Here is an 18,381-nt window from a genome sequence, read left to right on the forward strand (position 1 = left end):
ATAAGAAAACTGGCTTCCCGTTGTGGGAAGTTAGGTGACCTTGAACACAGTTCCAAGAATTCAGTAAATATTTTGAGGAATAGCAGTATCATTTAAATAAACCTCTCAAGGTAATAATTTTTAAAGGTCTGACCATGTCACCATCATACTCAAACTCCAGTGGCTCCCATCCTGCATCAGTGACAAACTATTTGGCCTTCAAAGCCCCTCATAACCTAGAAAGTCAGTGGTCTCAGTTTATACAGTTTATTCAGAAATGACTCCTAACATCAGTAACAAGTTTTTTCCTGTCTCTCGAAATGTAATCAATTTCTTTTTTGTAATTATATTGGGTCCTCGACATGTCTGATATCTCCTCACCCTTAAAGAGATTAGTCTTGTTATACAGACCTTAGGTTACAAGCCTAACCCCTCTCATTCCTTACTCCTTAACCATGTTTAGTAACATCTTTTGCTATCACTCCCTATGCCTACCTTTGCATTGAGTTCAAGGAGTCTTAAAGTATATGACGATTTAATTTTGAGAGTCTTACTGAGTCCAGATCAGGCTATTAGTTTGTGACAAGATAAGCCACCACCACCTTTCCTAGCCCTTTTTTTAATACATGGCTCAGTTTTTTTCTCTACACTAATGGCTTATATTTGGGGACTTCAATATACATGTCAACATCCCTTCAAACACCCTGGCTTCCCAGTTCATTAACTTCTTCAACTCTCAGGACCTGCAATTTATTTGTTTATTTTTTGGGGGGGAGCAGGGCTGTTGGGGTTAAGTGACTTGCTGAAGGTCACACAGCTATAGTACATGTGTCAAGTGTCTGAGGCCGGATTTGAACTCAGAGCCTCCTGACTCCAGGGCTGGTGCTGTACTCACTGCGCCACCTAGCTGCCCCCATGATCTGCAGTTTAACTAGCTACCACACACAGGGACTGTCCTAGCTTTGATCTCATCATCACTCACAGATGTCCTATGTCCATCATTTCTAACTCTGAAATTCTTCCACACGACATGACTTCCTAACCTTCCATTCTCTCTGTACGCCTCATCCATCCTAAACCTCTTCATCCTTCGTGACCTTCTGTCATTTTACACCTCCTTGCCATCCCAGTACTGCTCTGGGCTTCCTTCCCTTCATAATCTTGATACTACAATTAGGCAGTTCAACTTTATCCAATTCTCTACCCTCAAATTCTTTGCTTCCTTGTTCTACTGCTTCTTATCTCCCTTTAAAACTCAACTCTAGATTACTTTCCACCATCTGTCTTACCTTCTGTTTGCTGAATTCTAGTGGAGGAAGTCACACAACTATGCTGATTGGATCTACCACAGATTTTTAATATCTAATCTCAATTGGGTCTTCACTGCTGCACAATAATTCCTTTTCTTTTCTGTGATTAACTATCACAACTCCCACAATGTATGTTCTAAACCTTCTCTTCTCCCCTCAAGCCACTAAGTCTGCACTCTGAGTCCATCACCTCTCTATCTAGGGGTGCATAACATGTTTCATCCTGAGTCTTTTGGAATTGTGACTTATCAGAATCCTTAAGTCTTTGAAAGTTATTTATTTTTATAATATTGTTTCTGTATAAGTAATTCTCCTGGTTGTGTTCATTTTGCAACAGTTCAAAGAAGTCTTCTCAGGTTTTTCTGAACCCAGTTCAATTCAGTAAACATTTATAAAGTTCCTAACCTGGGTCAGGCTCTGGGGATAGAATTAAGAAAAAGACATAGTCCCTTCCAAAGACCTTACAACCTAATAGAAGAAGACAGCATACAAAAGGAAGCTGAAAGGGGTAGGGGAGCCACCAGTCGGTACCCAGCCAGAGGATAGATACACTGTTCCCCTGGAGTTGAAGACAAAGCATCTGATGGAGAATGGACTACCAAGAAGGTTGTGAGCCCTCTATAAAGGAAGGCTTTGATGAAAGGAGTTTAATACTCTTGCTTTCTAGCCTTCTACTCTGAGGAGAGAGGCAACTGAGGAGGAGTTGAGAAAAAGTTATAGAGTATCAAAACCTGACTCATCTTTTGTAGTGATTTCTTACAACACAATAGTATTCCATCACATTCATATATTATAATTTGTTCAGCCATTCTCTACTTGATGGGCATCTCCTCAATTTCCAGTCCTTTGCCACTACAAAAAGAGCTGCTCTAAATATTTCTTGTGCATTTCTCTGGGATATCGACCTAGTAGTAGAATTGGTGCGTCTAAAGGTATGCACAATTTGATATTTTTTAGGGCATAGCTCCAGGATGGTTGGACACAAATGGTACATTATTGTATCTCTTTTCCCATAGCTCCTCCAGCATACTTCATAGTTGTTTTAATTTGTGTTTTTCTGTTAGTGATTTAGAGTGGTTTTTCATATGCTTATTGATAGCTTGGGTTTTTTTTCCTCTAAAAGCTACCTGTTCACATCCTTTGGTCTTTATCGATTGAGTGATGACTCTTTTTATTATAAATTTGACTGTTCTCTATATGTCTTAGAAAATGAAACCTTTATTAGAGAAACTCACTGAAAAGATATTTTTTTCAGTTAACTTATTCTTAAAACAACTCTGATGTCTATTGTGCTGTGAAAGGTGACCCTGAATTATCTAAAGTTTGCTGAGCAAAGAATCAACTCTGGAAAGACTAAGAATAGGCACAGTGATACTCTATGGTGTGAGGGCTAAAAGTTTGTCATCAGATTGGCTATGGAATAATGACTTTTTCTACTCTAACAAATTACAAAGATGATATACTAAATCATAGCTTATGGTCTGTGTTGGGGGGAGAACCCACATCCATCAGCAAAGTTAATTATTGAAGTAAGTTCTTAATATGAAACCTCACCTCCTCTATAGCTGTCCCTAGGACTTCTCTTCATTTCCTCATTCCTATTCTTTTTGCTCTTGTGTTATTTGTCGTCTTTTATCATACTTTTATCATAGCTTTGTATTTCAGAAAGGAGGGGAAAAGTACTTTATAAATTAAAAAATGTATTGAATAGTGCATCAGTGGAAAGATTTAGGTATATGAGTATCTTCATTTCAAATATTAATCATCAAGGTTCTATTAGAAATTTTATTGGGAACGATTATTAATGTAATTTGGTATATTTTGCATATCAATGAAAGTTTATTTTTTTTCTTAATAAGCTGATGATATAAAACCATGTCCACGATGTGCTGCATACATAATAAAGATGAATGATGGAAGCTGCAATCACATGACATGTGCTGTCTGTGGTTGTGAGTTTTGTTGGCTGTGTATGAAAGAGATTTCAGATTTACATTATTTAAGGTAAGTTTAAGGTGATAGTTATATATAATTTGAAAACAAAATAGCATTAAAAATTTTTCTAACTAGTGTTTTAAAATTTAGATTTTGAAAATGCTTAAAGTGATTAATTTTTCTCTAATTCACTAAATGGTAGAATAAACCAAATTTATTTAGTGATATTAATAACCAGCAAAATTTCTAGGAAGAGCATTTTTTGTAATGACACGTTACATTGCAGAGTGCTAGCCTTGGAGACATGGGTTCATATCTGTCTTATGACACTAGTATGTGACCATAGTCACTTAACCTTTCTGAGCCTCTGGCAAGCCTTTAAGATTGAAAGTTGTAAATAAGGATGTTTTTATTATATCACAGAAGAGGCCTTATACTCTGATTATACTGAATCTTAAAAGTCCTTTTAAAATTTCTTGTATTTTAACTTTTTGTATTTTAAAATTTTTTGTAAAAAAATTTTGGGAAAAAAAATGCCCACAAAGAGGATATAATGTGTATATATCTAATATGTGACTATGAAAGTAATACTTTACTACTTGAGTAATAACTAAAGGTTTCTTGGATAGTTGAGTGCTAAGGACCAATTCCAATTTCCCTTGTGCTATACAACCTACTTTTTTGTTTTAGAAAATCTTTGGTTGTATAAAAAAATAGCAAAACTTTAAGGGAAAAGTTCCATAACCTATCTGATAGTCACTGCTGTAATCTTGTCTAATAATTATTCTTGGGTTTTCAAATTAGAGTTGGTTTATTTTTCAATTCATTTCATTAGCCCTTCAGGATGTACTTTTTGGGGAAAGAAACCTTGGAGCCGTAAGAAGAAAATACTATGGCAGCTGGGAACACTCGTTGGTGCTCCTGTAGGAATTGCTTTAATAGCTGGCATTGCTATTCCTGCAATGATTATTGGAATCCCGGTGTATGTTGGACGTAAGGTAAAATGCACAATTCCTTATTTGATATCTGGCTGTTGTTTTTTTCCTCACTTCAGGATAAACTGTTACTTAGAAGATTATCAGTTTCAAAATCTTATGCTCATTTTGTTTATCAGGAGAGAAATGAAAACTCTAGTAAATTTTCATGCTAAGACAAATTTCAGTATTTGAAAAAAGCCAGGATGCCCAGTCTTTAAACTTCTTTACCTCAATTGTACCCTTTGAAAAAAGCCATGTTGGGGAATAGCAATTCTAAGTGAGTTTATTTATTAAGGTTAATACTTGAAACATCATGTCAGCAGACAACATTGAGAAAAAATGGACCTGTTACTATTTCACTTCCAGAATCCAATGTCCAGTGCTTTAAATTCAACTAAACAAGTAGTTATTAAGCACATAGCTGGCTCATTCGACTTGGTGTCAGGAAGATCTGGATTTGAATCCTGTCTCATTTAATTGCTAGATATGTGACCCTGCGTAAGTCATTTAACCTTTCTGGGCCTCAGTGTTCTCATTTCTGAAAAATGAGGGAGTTGGACTTGAAGACTTCTAATGTTCCTTCAGCTCAAAATCAGTAATCCTGTGATGTGCTATGTGAGTTTCCATGCTGGGTTCTGGAGACACAAAAAGAAAAATAAAACAATCCAGTCTTCAGGAGCTTATATTCTCCTGGGGAGCATAGCAAATATACAAGTATGATACAAATGTTTTATTCTTTTAGTCAGTCATTCAATAAATTTCTATTAAGCACCTACTCTGTGCCAGGAATTGTGCTAAGCACTGGGGATACAAAGAAAGGCAAATGACGGTCCCTTTCTTAAGGAGCTTACAGTCTAGTGGAGTAATCCATCACTTAAAAAGAAGCTTAGGGGGTGGAGAAGACAAGTTCTGCAGCCAGGTGGGAAATGATGTGGCTGTCTTGGGACTCTCCTTAAATGAATGATCTGGAAGGATGTCCATCTTCTCCAGCCAGAGGGAAGGAAGAAGGAGGATACTGAGGAGGTGTGAGTTTTAGAGTAAATGTGATTTTGCAGAAAGATGAGTTTCTAGAAATAATGATGGAGTCTAGGAGAACAGCCCAGTGGGAAATTGTGGTATTCCATATGGCCTTTTTATCACAAGTGTTAACATATGAAAGCAATAGTTTTTTCTTGGGTGAATTTTGAGACTTTTAAAATTTAATCATGCTTATAAAATCTAAAACAGTTTAATTTTTTAAATGGCTATTTTGGCCTAAAGTGTTAGATGTAAGTTATTACAGAATTAATTACAGAGTTGGCAGAGCATAGTTAGTTGGCAGAATGTCTGAAAAAGATGCAGGGATTCTAATAGAATGAAAATTCAATATGAGGCATCAGTATGATACGGCAACCAAAAAAGCTAATGGAGTCTTGGGGGCTGCATTAGTCCTCTTCATCTGCATTAAGAGCCATAGTTTCCAGGAATAAGGAGGTACCGCAGTGCTCTTGTACTGCTTAGACTATATCTGAAATATATTCAGTTCATTGACAGTGAGTTGAGGAGCAGTCTAGAAGGATGGCAAAGGGCCTCGAGTCTATCTCCATCTAAAAACTGGTTAAAGAAATTGGGACTGTGTAGCCTACACAAAAGGACATTCGTGGAGGACAAAATAGCTGTCTTCCAGTATTTGAAGGGCTATCATGTGGAAGAAGAATTAGAATTATATTTTTCCGAGGATCAGCTTAGTCATAAAATCTCAGAGTTGGGTGTGACCTCAGAGGTCATCTAATCTGACCCATACCCAAGCAGGAATCCCATTTACAAAAAATAATGCCCAACAAATAATTAGTCACCCAGCCTTTACATACAATCATCTAATGATGGAGAGCATACTATTTCCCAAAGCAGACAGTTCTATTTTTGACAACTCTGATTATTAGGAAGTTTTTTTTCTTATTATTTTAACCCTAAAATCTGTTTCCTTATAACTGCCTCCTCTTTTTTCTTGTTCTGCCCTTTGGAGCCAAGCAGAATAAATCTAATTTCTCTTGCCATAATAGCCCTTCAGATGCTTGAAAAGTGATCTTGTCCCCCATAAGTCTTCTTTTCTCTAGACAGAATACCACATTTGAATTTCTGTATGGCATGATGTTAACCCTTACTATTCTTATTGCTTTCTCAATGCCTTTCCTGAAATACTGCACAAAGAACGAAATATAATCCCAGTTACCGTTTTACTGAGACATAGTATAACTATATTTTTAAAGTAATACTTAAATAATACTTGAATTATTCTCAGTTACAGTTTTTCATTTCATGTGCAGGACTTTATACCTATCCCTACTAACCTTCATTTTATTAAATTCAATCCACCTTTCTAGCCTATTGGCCCTTTTTTAGATCCTTATTCTGTCATCTAACATGTTCCTCTCAACTTTGGGTTGTTTACAAGTTTAAGTGACTGTATTCTCCCTTGTTCTGTATAACACTTGACTGTTAAGATTACTTGTAATACTGTTGACTTAACAGAGTTTATAGTCCCCTTAGTCTTTTTCACATAGACTATTATTACCATTTTTTAACCGAAGTATAGGTGTATATATTTATCCTTGTTAAATTTAATGTTCTTCGATTGGGCCCGTTATTTGAGACTCTGGGGATTTTTTTTGTTTTTGTTTATTTTGGATCCTTCCCTGTTTCAGTTCATATCATGCATAAATTTGTATCATAATCATGTCCTTAAGGCATGACCATTACGCCTTCAGTCCTAGTTTTTCTATAAGGATGTTGAACAAAATAGAAATCTTCCAAGCACTTCATTAATTATTATTCCCTGAGTTATTGTTCAGCCAGTTCAAAATCCACCTTAATTGTACTGCAGTCTGGCTTACTTTTTTCTAACTTGTTCAAACAAATATCTTAAAAGATTTTTGTATGATGCTTTGCCAAAATGTGTGACTTTCTTCCAGTCAGAATCAGAAATGGTAAGTCTATCCTGATTTGTTCTTGATAAAACTAGGCTGGTGTATGGTGAACCACTGAATACCTTTCTAAGTGTCCATAAACTATTCCTTCAATGTAACCCAATTTAGAATTCCACCCAGAATTTCAATTCATGTTAGTTCATCAAATACCCAATTATGTGTCTGACATATAAAGTGTGATGTTAGACACAAATCCTTGCTGTACTCAAGGATCTTACAGTCTATTGGGGAAGAGAGTGAACAGAAGGCAAATATTCAAAAAAAAAACTTTGATACAGAGGAGAATGAGATATGCACAGAGAAGTATAAGCCGAGTGCTGCGAGATATTTGAGGATCACTTTCACTTAAAGGTATCAGGGATAGTTTTTCATAGAAGAGGTGGCATTAGAGTTGAGCCTTGAAGGAAGGGAATGGTTTCAGTAGTCTGAGATATCAGTGTGGCAAGAAAGAGAAACTGATGAAGTATCTTAAGGAGTGAATAGTTCTCAATGTCACAAGTTGCAGAGAGGTCAGGGAGAATGAGGACAGAAAAAGCGCTGTTTGTAATGAGGTCATTAGTTGTTTTGGAAATGTCTGTAACATAGTGATAGGGATGACAACCATATTGAAAGGGGTTGACAGTGAAAAAGTGGTGAGGAAGTAGAGGTAAGGGGCATGGACTAGTATTTCAAAGAGTTGTGCATCAAAGGAAGAAGAAGATGACATTGATAACTTGAGATGTATCAGTCAAAGGAAAATTTTTTTAAATGATAGTAAATAATAATAACACATATATAGTGCTTTAAGATTTACATATCACTTTATATACATTATTGCGTTTTGTCCTGACAACAACCCTGTCAGGTGGGCACGACAGGTATCATTATCCCCATTTTTACAGATGAGAAAACTGAGGATTGGATTGTGATGGTACCTAGTCACACAGCAAGTAAAAGTATGAGGCAGAATTCAACCTCAAGTCTTCCCAATCCCCAAGCCCAGAGCTCTGTTCATTATGTATTGTTATCTCTGTAAGAAGATTTGAGTATATTTGTAGGCTAAATCGCTGGCCTATAGTTTGAAGAATTCATCCTCATCTTTGGTTTGAAAATTGGAATATTTGTCCATATCCTGGAGCACCTTTCCCATTCTCTATCTTTTTTTTTTTTCAAAGAACATTGACAGTGGTTTTTATCACATAAAGAATTACTTTATTACCCTCGAATGTAGATCATTTAGGCCTAGTAATTTGAAGAGCAAGGAGATCATCTTTTGATTTATTTGGGCTTCTAATCCTCAGTAACTCTTTTTGTTATCCTTCCCAATCCAAGGGTTAGCTACTAGGTGAGAAATATGACCACAGCAATGGAAGAATCCTATCCTCTAAGGCATGAAGAATTTTATTCTCTGTACTGGTGAAAGGTATACTAACCATACTAACAAAATCCCAAATCTTTCAAAGTATCGAAGCATATAGTTGAGAAATATTTAAAATTTAGTGGTGTTCTTTGACCTTTCAAGGTCCCAGCCCACACCCTCTTATACCCCTCCCCCCATCAAATCCTTTACACTTCATATGCAGGGCTGGTGTTGTTATTATGCAGATTATAACACATCAAAACATGGTTTATCTTCATTCACCAAGACATTGCTGTTACACTTATTTATGAGGTGTAGATACATTTTTCTGAGCACATACAGTAATGCTATTCCAGCTTTGTTTTTCGCAGTTCTTACTGGCTAGCATGCTAAAATAAAATATAAGACTCTCTCCTGAACCCACCTGCCAACAAAGTACACAGACTATGCTTCCTAGGTTAGCCCCAATAAGGGGGTGTGATGCTACCCTTATCCACCTGCATATTTTGACAGCCTGAAGTATATTGTCCAAAAGAGGTTGTTAGGACAAGAATACTACCTATAGATTGAATGCTAGCTTAGAAGGTTGGAGTAGAAGTGAGGTTCTATAGAGATTGTATTGCTTTAAATATGGTGAAAGCTGTCTGCTGTCTATTTTCCTGCCAAATAATTTCTAATTGAAAGTATCAAGTATAACTAAGTAAGTTTTGGAGCAAGAGAGGACTCGTTCTCATCCAGTGATTCTCTATGTGTGATGCTGTGCTAGATCTGTTACAGTCATACAGAGCTAGTCTGCGCCATCCAGGAGCTTTACTTGAGCCTTTCTTTTCTCTCTTCCTATTCCAAGTAGCTGAGCTATAAATTTGGGCCAGGATCCCAAGTAAGTTGTCTTATCTTCTTTCACATAAAGGCAGTAGAGGAGAAAGTGGCTCTCCAGTAATCAAGGCATGGCTGCTACAACATTTTCTGAAGGTTAGCAAAGAAGTGAAGGCTTTTTTGGCAAACATCTTATAAGTGTCTATGTACTAGTTAAGGATCCTAAAATAGGATGAAACCCATACAGTTTAGTTTACTTGGAAGTTTTCCAATATTATATTTAAACATCTAGTATGTAACCTTGTTGAAAATAAACTTAGTTTTTCTAATTTACTGAGTATAAAAATTATGCTACCCTCTAATCAAATAGTTATATGGCTCACTTTTTATTAGAGATTTCATTAATTAAAAAAAATTTAAATACTTAGGATCAAATAACATGACTGTATCATAGTGATGGTGATGCCAGTCAGATTGAAAGGAGTTGAAAGTGAAAAGGTGGTAAGTAAGTAGAGGCAAGGAGCGTGGACTAGTATAACTAAATAACATGTTAAGTCACTTTTATAAATTACTTTTTCTAAACTATTAATTAGGGATAAAGTAAACATTTGTGAAAATGCCAAGAGAGCTTAGATTTGCCTTGCATTAGTGACATTCTTTTTTTTTTAATTATAAAAATGAGGAAATATTTTAACTTTTTAGCAGGTCTAGACCTATTCCATCTAAATTGAATATGTAATGTGTCTCTTCTCCAACCATTTCTCCTTCTTTCTACTTAAGATTCATAATCGATATGAAGGCAAGGATATTTCAAAACACAAACGGAATTTGGCCATAGCAGGTGGTGTGACATTGTCCGTAATAGTGTCTCCAGTCGTAGCTGCAGTAACTGTAGGTAAGCAAATACTGAACACCTTCAGATACCTCGAACTTCAATTTCCTTAGTTTTGAGGAAATTATAAAATAAGGAATTTTAAAGGTAATGTTAAATACAAAAGGTTCAATTTGAAAATGGTAAAATATGCCTTTTGTATAAAAATTATCAATAATTTATGTGTTAAGAAACATTACTTTTTCATATTTAGTGTAGAGACTGGAACTTAATTCCAGTGCAGATTGTTAAAATTTTAGTGGAATAAGTTATTTTTGTATACATATCCAAGTTTGAACTCTGGCACTTTTATTTTTACTCATCATCCTTTCAAAATGCTTTCCAAATCTCATTTTTTTCAGTGTTTTTCTTTTTGGTTCATGATGACATTTAATTTAAATTCTCTTTTTTTTAAGGCATTGGTGTTCCTATTATGTTGGCTTATGTTTATGGAGTCGTTCCAATATCTCTCTGTCGAAGTGGAGGTTGTGGAGTGTCAGCAGGCAATGGAAAGGGAGTCAGGATCGAATTTGATGATGAAAATGATATAAATATTGGTGGAACAAATATAGCAGTAGGTAAGCCTTTTAACCAAAGGAAGCATATTACCTGACAGTAAATGCATGAAAGTGATCAAGTGCGATCTAGAGTCAAGATGTGAGTTTGAATCCTGGCTTTCCCATTTACTCTCCCATTTGACTAAAGACAAGGCACTTTAATCTTTTAGCAATGGCTTTCTCATCTGCAAAATCTGGAGGATTGAACAAAATGAATTCAAAGATCTCTTTCAGCTCTAAATCGGAGATGAGCCATAAATGATAGAATCCTACCTCCCTTTGTATTTATTTGGACTAATTTGAATGCAGGCCTGTTTTCTAAGTAAAAGTAATTCCAAAATAAAACCTCTTAGGAAAGGGGCATGCAACGTAGTCCAAGTTTACATCAGTTTCCTAGGCTTCCATATTCAATTTAGCAAGCCATTATTAAGCACCAAATATGTGCCAACTACAAGGATCAAAAGACAAAACACAACAGCTTCTTCCCTCAAGGAGCTTCTGTTCAACCAGATGTCACATCTCAACACTGTCATATTGAACTTGTAGTTCATTAAAACTCACAGATCTTTTTCAGATCAGCTGATAACTAGCTATGCCCTTCCCCACATTGTACTTCTAAAGTTGATTTTTTTTAAACTCATGAGTAAGACTTTACATTCACCCCATTAAATTTCATCTTAATAGATTCAGTCCAGCATTCTATCCTGTCAAAATATTTCTGAATCCTGACCATCATTGTCCTGTGTGGAAATTGTTTCTCCCAGATTTATATTTGCAACTCTTACAAGCATGCTCTCTATTATTTATCAAGTCATTAATAAAAATATTAAGTAGCGTAAAACCATTAATGACTATTGGATAGTTCTGTCCTAGTCACCTTCAAGCCAACCTAATCATCAGTTCCACATATCTCCCATCTTTTTCGAAGAGCAAGATGAGAAACATTTATCAGGTGTATTTTCTTTATCTTTCAATTGAGTGACAGTGTTAAAAAAGGAGACAAGTTTAGTGTGGTATGACCTGTCCTTGAGGAAACCATGTTGACTTTTGTAATCAGCACTTCCTTTTCTAGATGTTCCCTAACTGTCTTTTTAATAACATTCTCAAATTTTGCCTAGAATTGAAGTCATGTTCATTGGCCTGTAGCTTGAGGATTTGAATTCCTCAGGGGCAGCTAAATGCTCTTCATACCTCATCAGAAAAATAGAATCAGAATAAGATTCCAACAGCTCTTTCTTTCCTTCATTGTCAATTATTGCCCATCTTTATCACTGGTCTCCCTTCAGACTTCGTTATCCCTGACATTTCTGCAGCATTTAACACTATAAACCTCCACCCCTTCTTTGATCATATCTCATCCCTTGGTTTTTGTGATATTTCTTTTTTTCCTCTTACAGGTCTATTTCTACTTTTCTAACCTTTTTCTTGGATCTCCTGGAGTGCTTTCTCTTTCCCTTTATTCTATGGGAGTATTCTACTAAAACTCTGTCCTTTACTCTTAATGTCTCATCTATGCCTTCTCCTGACACAATCAAATCTATTACTTTGGTAGAATATTCCCCTGCATTTGAGGTCCAGTCCCACACTGAAATCTTGTATTTGGATACATTTCCTAAATGAGAGTGATAATCTATACTTGGATCTACTGCTGTTACCTTCAACTCAGTGCTTTCAAAACCAAACTAACCTGCTCCATAAAACTTGGCCCTTCTGACTTTCCTGTTGCTATTAATAGCACCATCATTCTCCCAGTCACCCAGGCTTAAAATGTCAGTCATCAGTCTTCTCCCACATCCAGTAATTTCCTAAATTCTGTCAGTTGTGTCTCTGAAGTCTCCTGGCATGAGTGGTCATGCACATGGCCTCCTCACCTGCATCACCTCAAAATAGCAATAAATTGGCCAAATACACTAAAAGAACAATAATAAAAAAAATGGGTAAGAAATTTTCACAGGGGAAACTTCACAGAAAAGCCAGTGGAAATAAAATAGAGAACCTTTTATAATGAATACTGTGGGGTAAAATAAATAAAGGAGAAATCTCTTGTAGAAAGAAAATATGAGTATAACAACTACATAGACACTCCCTTCCAGAAGAAAGAATAGAACAGTAAGAACCTTCCAGGGAGGTTTAAAAGCTTGACGAGAGAATTAAAGGAAGATAAAAGGATAGAAATTAGATCTTTTGAAGAAAACTTTATCATTCCTTCTTTAAGCAAATTAATGAACCTTCTACCTTATGTTATCTTGTCAAGTGTAGTGTATCTATAAATTTGTGTTTCATGTAGACATGAATCCTTCAGAAATAAATTAAAAGAATTACAATATTTAGGTCAAAACCAGTCAGTCTTTTGAGAGACTTAGTCAAATCCTATCTCGTGGCATTTTCTTAATTATATGTTCATCAGTATTCATTAGTTGTGCTGTTCATATAAGCATTTTATCTGCCTCCATCTATCTTACCTTGGAATTTCATTTTTACCTTGAAATTTTCAGCAGTTATAATCAAACTCATTTCAATTTTTTTTGAAAATGTTTTTATTTAGATGCGACTTCAGTAGCAGAAGCACGCCACAACCCTAGCATAGGGGAAGGCAGTGTTGGTGGACTGACTGGTAGTCTGAGTGCTAGTGGAAGCCATATGGATCGAATAGGAGCCATTCGGGACAATTTAAGTGAAACAGCCAGCACTATGGCACTAGCCGGAGCTAGTATAACAGGGAGTCTATCAGGAAGTGCAATGGTCAACTGTTTTAACCGGTAAGAAATGTTCTCTTCGCTGTGGTAACCATATTAAGCTGGTTATGGAATCATTAGAGCTTAAGGCATTATCGATGAAAATTATCTCATCAAATTGAACTGCTCTTCAGTCTATAGGTTAACATTTGCTAATAGCATAAATCCCATAGATTTAATTTATCAGAGTTTTTAAAAAATAATTCTGATTGACAAAAATTAATCAGCATTGTAATCTGACCCTTTTATAGATCAGAGTAACACTGCTTTTGTGTTCTAGATATTGGAAGCTAGAAGTAAAGCATACTACCCTGCCAGTTTCTCAGAACAGAAACATTTATGTCATAGTTCTTTTATGAATTTAGTATTGAAAATTTTATATTCTAAGTTAGTATTGAGTACCGGACACTGAACTAGCCTTTTTGTGTCTTCATTGTCAGTAATTGAGTAAATATTTATACAGTATTTAAAATAACAAGGTATGAAAAATTTTCTAGGTGACTATCTTACCTTTTCTTCTCTTTTTGATTCTACATGGCTAATTCAATATTTATTACTTGTGGCTTGCTGTTCTTTTTTTTATTAGCCATGATCATATGTAAATCTATCTTTTTAAGTAGAAGTATTACGAGCATTAAAAAGTATTATAGAATAAGTTAGAGTTCCTATGTTACATAACTTTTATCAGAGTTCTTGCTCTTAAATACAAATATATTTTTTGCTACAGTACATATCATTTGGATCATTTGTAAAATACATATAATTCATTTGGTCACTTTTAGCATAGGATATTTTGGCTCACTGTTGCTGCAAAATGTTATTAATTCAAAATTGATCCTAAGTGGAGTTATTTTGAAAGAGAAAGATTACAAGATTCTAGAGTTTGAAAATGAGAATAGAGTAACTTAAAATTCTTTCAAGATTTATTTCATGTTATGAGTGCTATAAGTGAGTATCCTGCTCAGCATTTAGCTCATTATCACCATCACATCTGAACTGATGGTACGGCATTCTTGTGTTTCAGTTGACTTAAGTAACCAAATAAGATTTGCTCTTTTAAAAACTAGAACTTTGGAATCTAATTTTGTGATTGTTTCTATAGTAACTATTCTCGTTTACATGGCTGAATATTTTACTTCCACAAAAGAGTTGCTAATTCTTAACACATATAATAGTGCTGCCATTGCATATAACTTTGAATTTTTCTTATTTGTATTTTTCCCCACCTCCCCAAGGTTGGAAGTACAAGCGGATGTACAGAAAGAACGATACAGTCTGAGTGGAGAATCTGGCACAGTCAGTTTGGGGACAGTTAGTGATAATGCCAGTACCAAAGCAATGGCGGGATCCATCCTAAATTCCTACATCCCATTGGACAAGTAAGGAAAAATTTAGTTTAAAATTAAGAAGAATAAATTTATTAGATTAATTTTAAGAGAACTAAATGATCAGTTTGCATATTGATTCTTCTCAGCAAATTTCTCACTTTGGAATGGAAATAATATGAAATTATGTAATAAAATTGCCAAAGCAAAAAAGAAAAATTATAAAATTATAAAAGGAATATAAGGAACAAAGCTTTTTTTTTTTTGTAAGACAGTTGAGGTTGTAGCATAGAAGTGGATCTTCCCCAGTCTTGGTACTGTTGATTAGGAAGAAACTAGGGTTTGGACAGCTGGGTGGTGCAGTGGATAGAAAGCTGGGCTTGGAATCAGGAAGACTCATCATCTTCCTGAGTTCATATCTGGCCTCAGACTCTTTATTAGCTGTGTGACCCTAGGTAAGTCACTTACCCTTGTTTCTGTCGGTTTTCTCATCTGTATAATGAGTTGGTGAAGAAAATGACAAACTACTCCAGTGTCTTTGCCAAGAAAACCCTAAATGGGGTCACAGAGTCAGACACAACTGAAAAATGACTGAACTAGGCATTGGAAGAGAAAAGGCCTTGTTTAAAGCCAGTAGCTTTTCTAATACCTTTGAAAAAAAAATTAACCAAAAAAAAAAAAAAGAAGAGAGACCTTTGGTACCAGCCAAGTAAAAGTAATAAAAGCAAAAAAACTCATTTTGGTTAAGTTGTTTCTGAATGGAATTTTAGCATTTCTCATACCACTTTGAAGTGATTTTTAACCATTGTTATCAAATTTTACAGCTAATTTATTAAAGTTAATTTCTTTTAGCCTTAAATCAGATGTTTATATGCATTATGAATTTTATGTTTCAGAGAAGGCAATAGTATGGAGGTACAAGTCGATATTGAATCAAAACCAGCCAAATTCCGACACAATAGTGGAAGCAGTAGCGTGGACGATGGTAGTAGTGCTCTTGGCCGTGGTCATGCTGGTGGTTCATCTGGTGCTGTGCCAGAAGGTAAATCCAGTGCCACCAAGTGGTCCAAAGAAACAGCAAGCAAAAAACCTAAAGGTAAACTGAGAAAGAAGAGTAGCATGAAGATAAACGAGACCAGAGAGGACATGGATGCACAGCTATTAGAACAGCAGAGCACAAACTCCAGTGAATTTGACTCTCCATCTCTCAGTGATAGCATTCCATCTGTAGCTGACTCCCACTCGAGTCATTTTTCTGAATTCAGTTGCTCTGACTTGGAAAGCATGAAAACTTCTTGTAGTCATGGTTCCAATGATTATCATACACGTTTTGCTACTGTTAGCATTCTTCCTGAGGTAGAAAATGACCGCCTGGAAAACTCTCCCCATCCAAATGGCATTCCTGTGCTGACTACCCCTGCTGAAGTTCCACCATTGAGCTATATTGCTGAAGAGTGTGGGAGCAGTGTGACAACAGCCAGTGTAGATCTCTGTTTTGGTGGGGGACTAAAGGAAACAAATAACAATGATTCACAACAGGTTATGGAATTAAATACTACAATTCAGACTGAAATTTAGGCCTGTAAGTGCTGCAAGATATTTACCACTGAACAGTCCTATTGGAGCTGGTTGAACCACCTGTGACTACTGTAAGTTTCAAGTTACCAGCAGAAGCCAGGTTTCATAATAATGATTCAATTAGATTTTATATGTAACAAGGCAAAATGCTTCATGTGGATCTTAGTTATCAAACTCTGTGAAGTGAAAGGAAGCTTTAAAAGTGCATTACAACTGGACAATAAACCATAAGATGAAAGCTAATGTTTTGTGTGTTTGCCACAAAACTCTGCTTTAAAGTACATACTTGTGTATTCAGATAGAAATTTGGCTTAATTTATAATGGATATATAAAAAATTAATGTAGTTCTACAACATTCTCATGAATACTTGAGACTTTCTGATAAATGGGTAGTGGCAATTTATCAAAAACCACTAAGGGATATTGTTTAAAAGAAACATGAGTCTCCCAGGATCCTTGCAGATTATTCTACAATAGCTGATGTCCTTTATAACATTTCTACTCATAACTGGGCACAATTTTTTTTTTCCCTTCTGGGATAAATCATATGCAGTGTCGCTATACAGAGCTTAATGCAGCCCATTTACTACTGTTTGGATACTTGTACACTTTGAGCAATGTTATGGCAATTTTTGCACAACTTTGAAATAGAGAAACATGGTACGTGGCATATCTTGTATAATGTTTATATCACCTTACTAGAAAGGTATAATGGTAATTAAGTAGACAGACAGCAACAAATAATGGTAAGATATATACAGAATGTAAAATAAGACTCCATTGGTTTATAAGCATTTTAAAGAAACAGTTACTTTTATCATCAAGGGGAAGAATGTGCCCCACTGATTCTCGGTGCCTTTGGAATAGGCTGGGTTGTAAGTGCCTGGTTGTTTGAGGATTTTACCATGTTGTTTTCCAGAATGTCCCCTTTGGCCACCTTGGATTATAAAGAGAAACTACAGAACCTAAAATGACTTGGGTAGATAGGGAAACACATAATTCTTATTGCTGCTGATGTTGAAAAAGTATTAGCCTACCAAAGACTCACTCAGGCTTTAGTGGACAACCTTTACATAACAGCAGTTTGCAAAACACATGCCCATCTCCAGTCATTGAATCAAAGCACAGTGCAGTGCTTGTACAAGTATAAAAGGCAGATTCCCAGTATGGCCAGCTTAATTCCCTTTAACTTTTGCTTTACAAAAGAAGGTGACTCCGGCCAAAATGCATGCACTGTTAATTTTCCTGCCTAATTCACTAAATTGCAAGGCAAGTGATTCTGAAAAAAAATAGTAGTAAAAATGTTCTCACTTCTATGTTTCTTGTAAGTATTGCCATTATGGTGCTACCGAGAGTTTTGGTTTGGTTAAAAAGAAAAATGCCATGGGCTGCAGTCCTCTTCCATGATTCTTCCTTACCAGTTCCATTAATATGCTTATAACACTAGTGCCAGTTATGTTATTTGATAGTGCTTGTTATGATATTTGTATATTTGTTTGCAATCCAATTTTGCTCAATAATATGCGTGTAAACTGCATACCTGAAATAAATGTAAGTACTAATATTTTATTGTCTTTTGATTTGTGCATAAGCTTCTTTTATAAGATCAGGGATGTTCACTTATTATGTAGAAGTTTTCATAAAGATTGCCAGCTATCAAGATATTTCTAATTCTGAGCCCAAAATTACAGTCTGACCTCAGCAGGTAGCTAGCCAAAAGGATACTAGATGAGGGTAAAATTGTTAAACATCACAGCCCCAAGTAGAGACTGGAGCACTCCACCTGAGGTCTCCTTCCAGGTTGACATCCAGTTATTCGACTAGTTCCAGATGCACAATGTACTATCATGTTGCTTACGTATTATTCACAAGAATAACATGAAAGGTCCTATTAAATGCATTGCTAAAATGTCGGTAAACTAAACAGCATTTCGTCAATTTACTAGTTTAATCCATCAATAAATGCAGTAAGGTTAGTATGTCATGACCTGT

At 35.6% G+C, this 18,381-nt stretch overlaps 1 protein-coding gene across 5 annotated transcripts in view; it reads left to right on the top strand.

Annotated features, from left to right (window-relative positions):
- The window catches only part of RNF19A (ring finger protein 19A, RBR E3 ubiquitin protein ligase), a 72,308-nt gene extending 54,345 nt beyond the window's left edge, over nt 1-17,963 (top strand). For 3 of the 5 annotated variants that reach the window (XM_036754999.1, XM_036755032.1, XM_036755007.1), the window contains 7 exons: nt 3,149-3,293; nt 4,060-4,222; nt 10,103-10,217; nt 10,610-10,771; nt 13,296-13,509; nt 14,721-14,864; nt 15,707-17,949. In XM_036754999.1, coding sequence (XP_036610894.1) covers nt 3,149-3,293; nt 4,060-4,222; nt 10,103-10,217; nt 10,610-10,771; nt 13,296-13,509; nt 14,721-14,864; nt 15,707-16,388 — 1,625 coding nt within the window. In that variant the 3' untranslated portion in view covers nt 16,389-17,949. Of the gene's footprint in view, nt 1-3,148; nt 3,294-4,059; nt 4,223-10,102; nt 10,218-10,609; nt 10,772-13,295; nt 13,510-14,720; nt 14,865-15,706 lie in introns of all 5 variants that reach the window. The other 2 variants (XM_036755016.1, XM_036755025.1) reach the window with 2 other exon arrangements.
- The last annotated feature ends 418 nt before the right edge of the window (nt 17,964-18,381 follow it).

This window comes from Trichosurus vulpecula, chromosome 1, assembly GCF_011100635.1.
Source record: "Trichosurus vulpecula isolate mTriVul1 chromosome 1, mTriVul1.pri, whole genome shotgun sequence".
In the NCBI taxonomy this organism is placed as follows: domain Eukaryota; kingdom Metazoa; phylum Chordata; class Mammalia; order Diprotodontia; family Phalangeridae; genus Trichosurus; species Trichosurus vulpecula.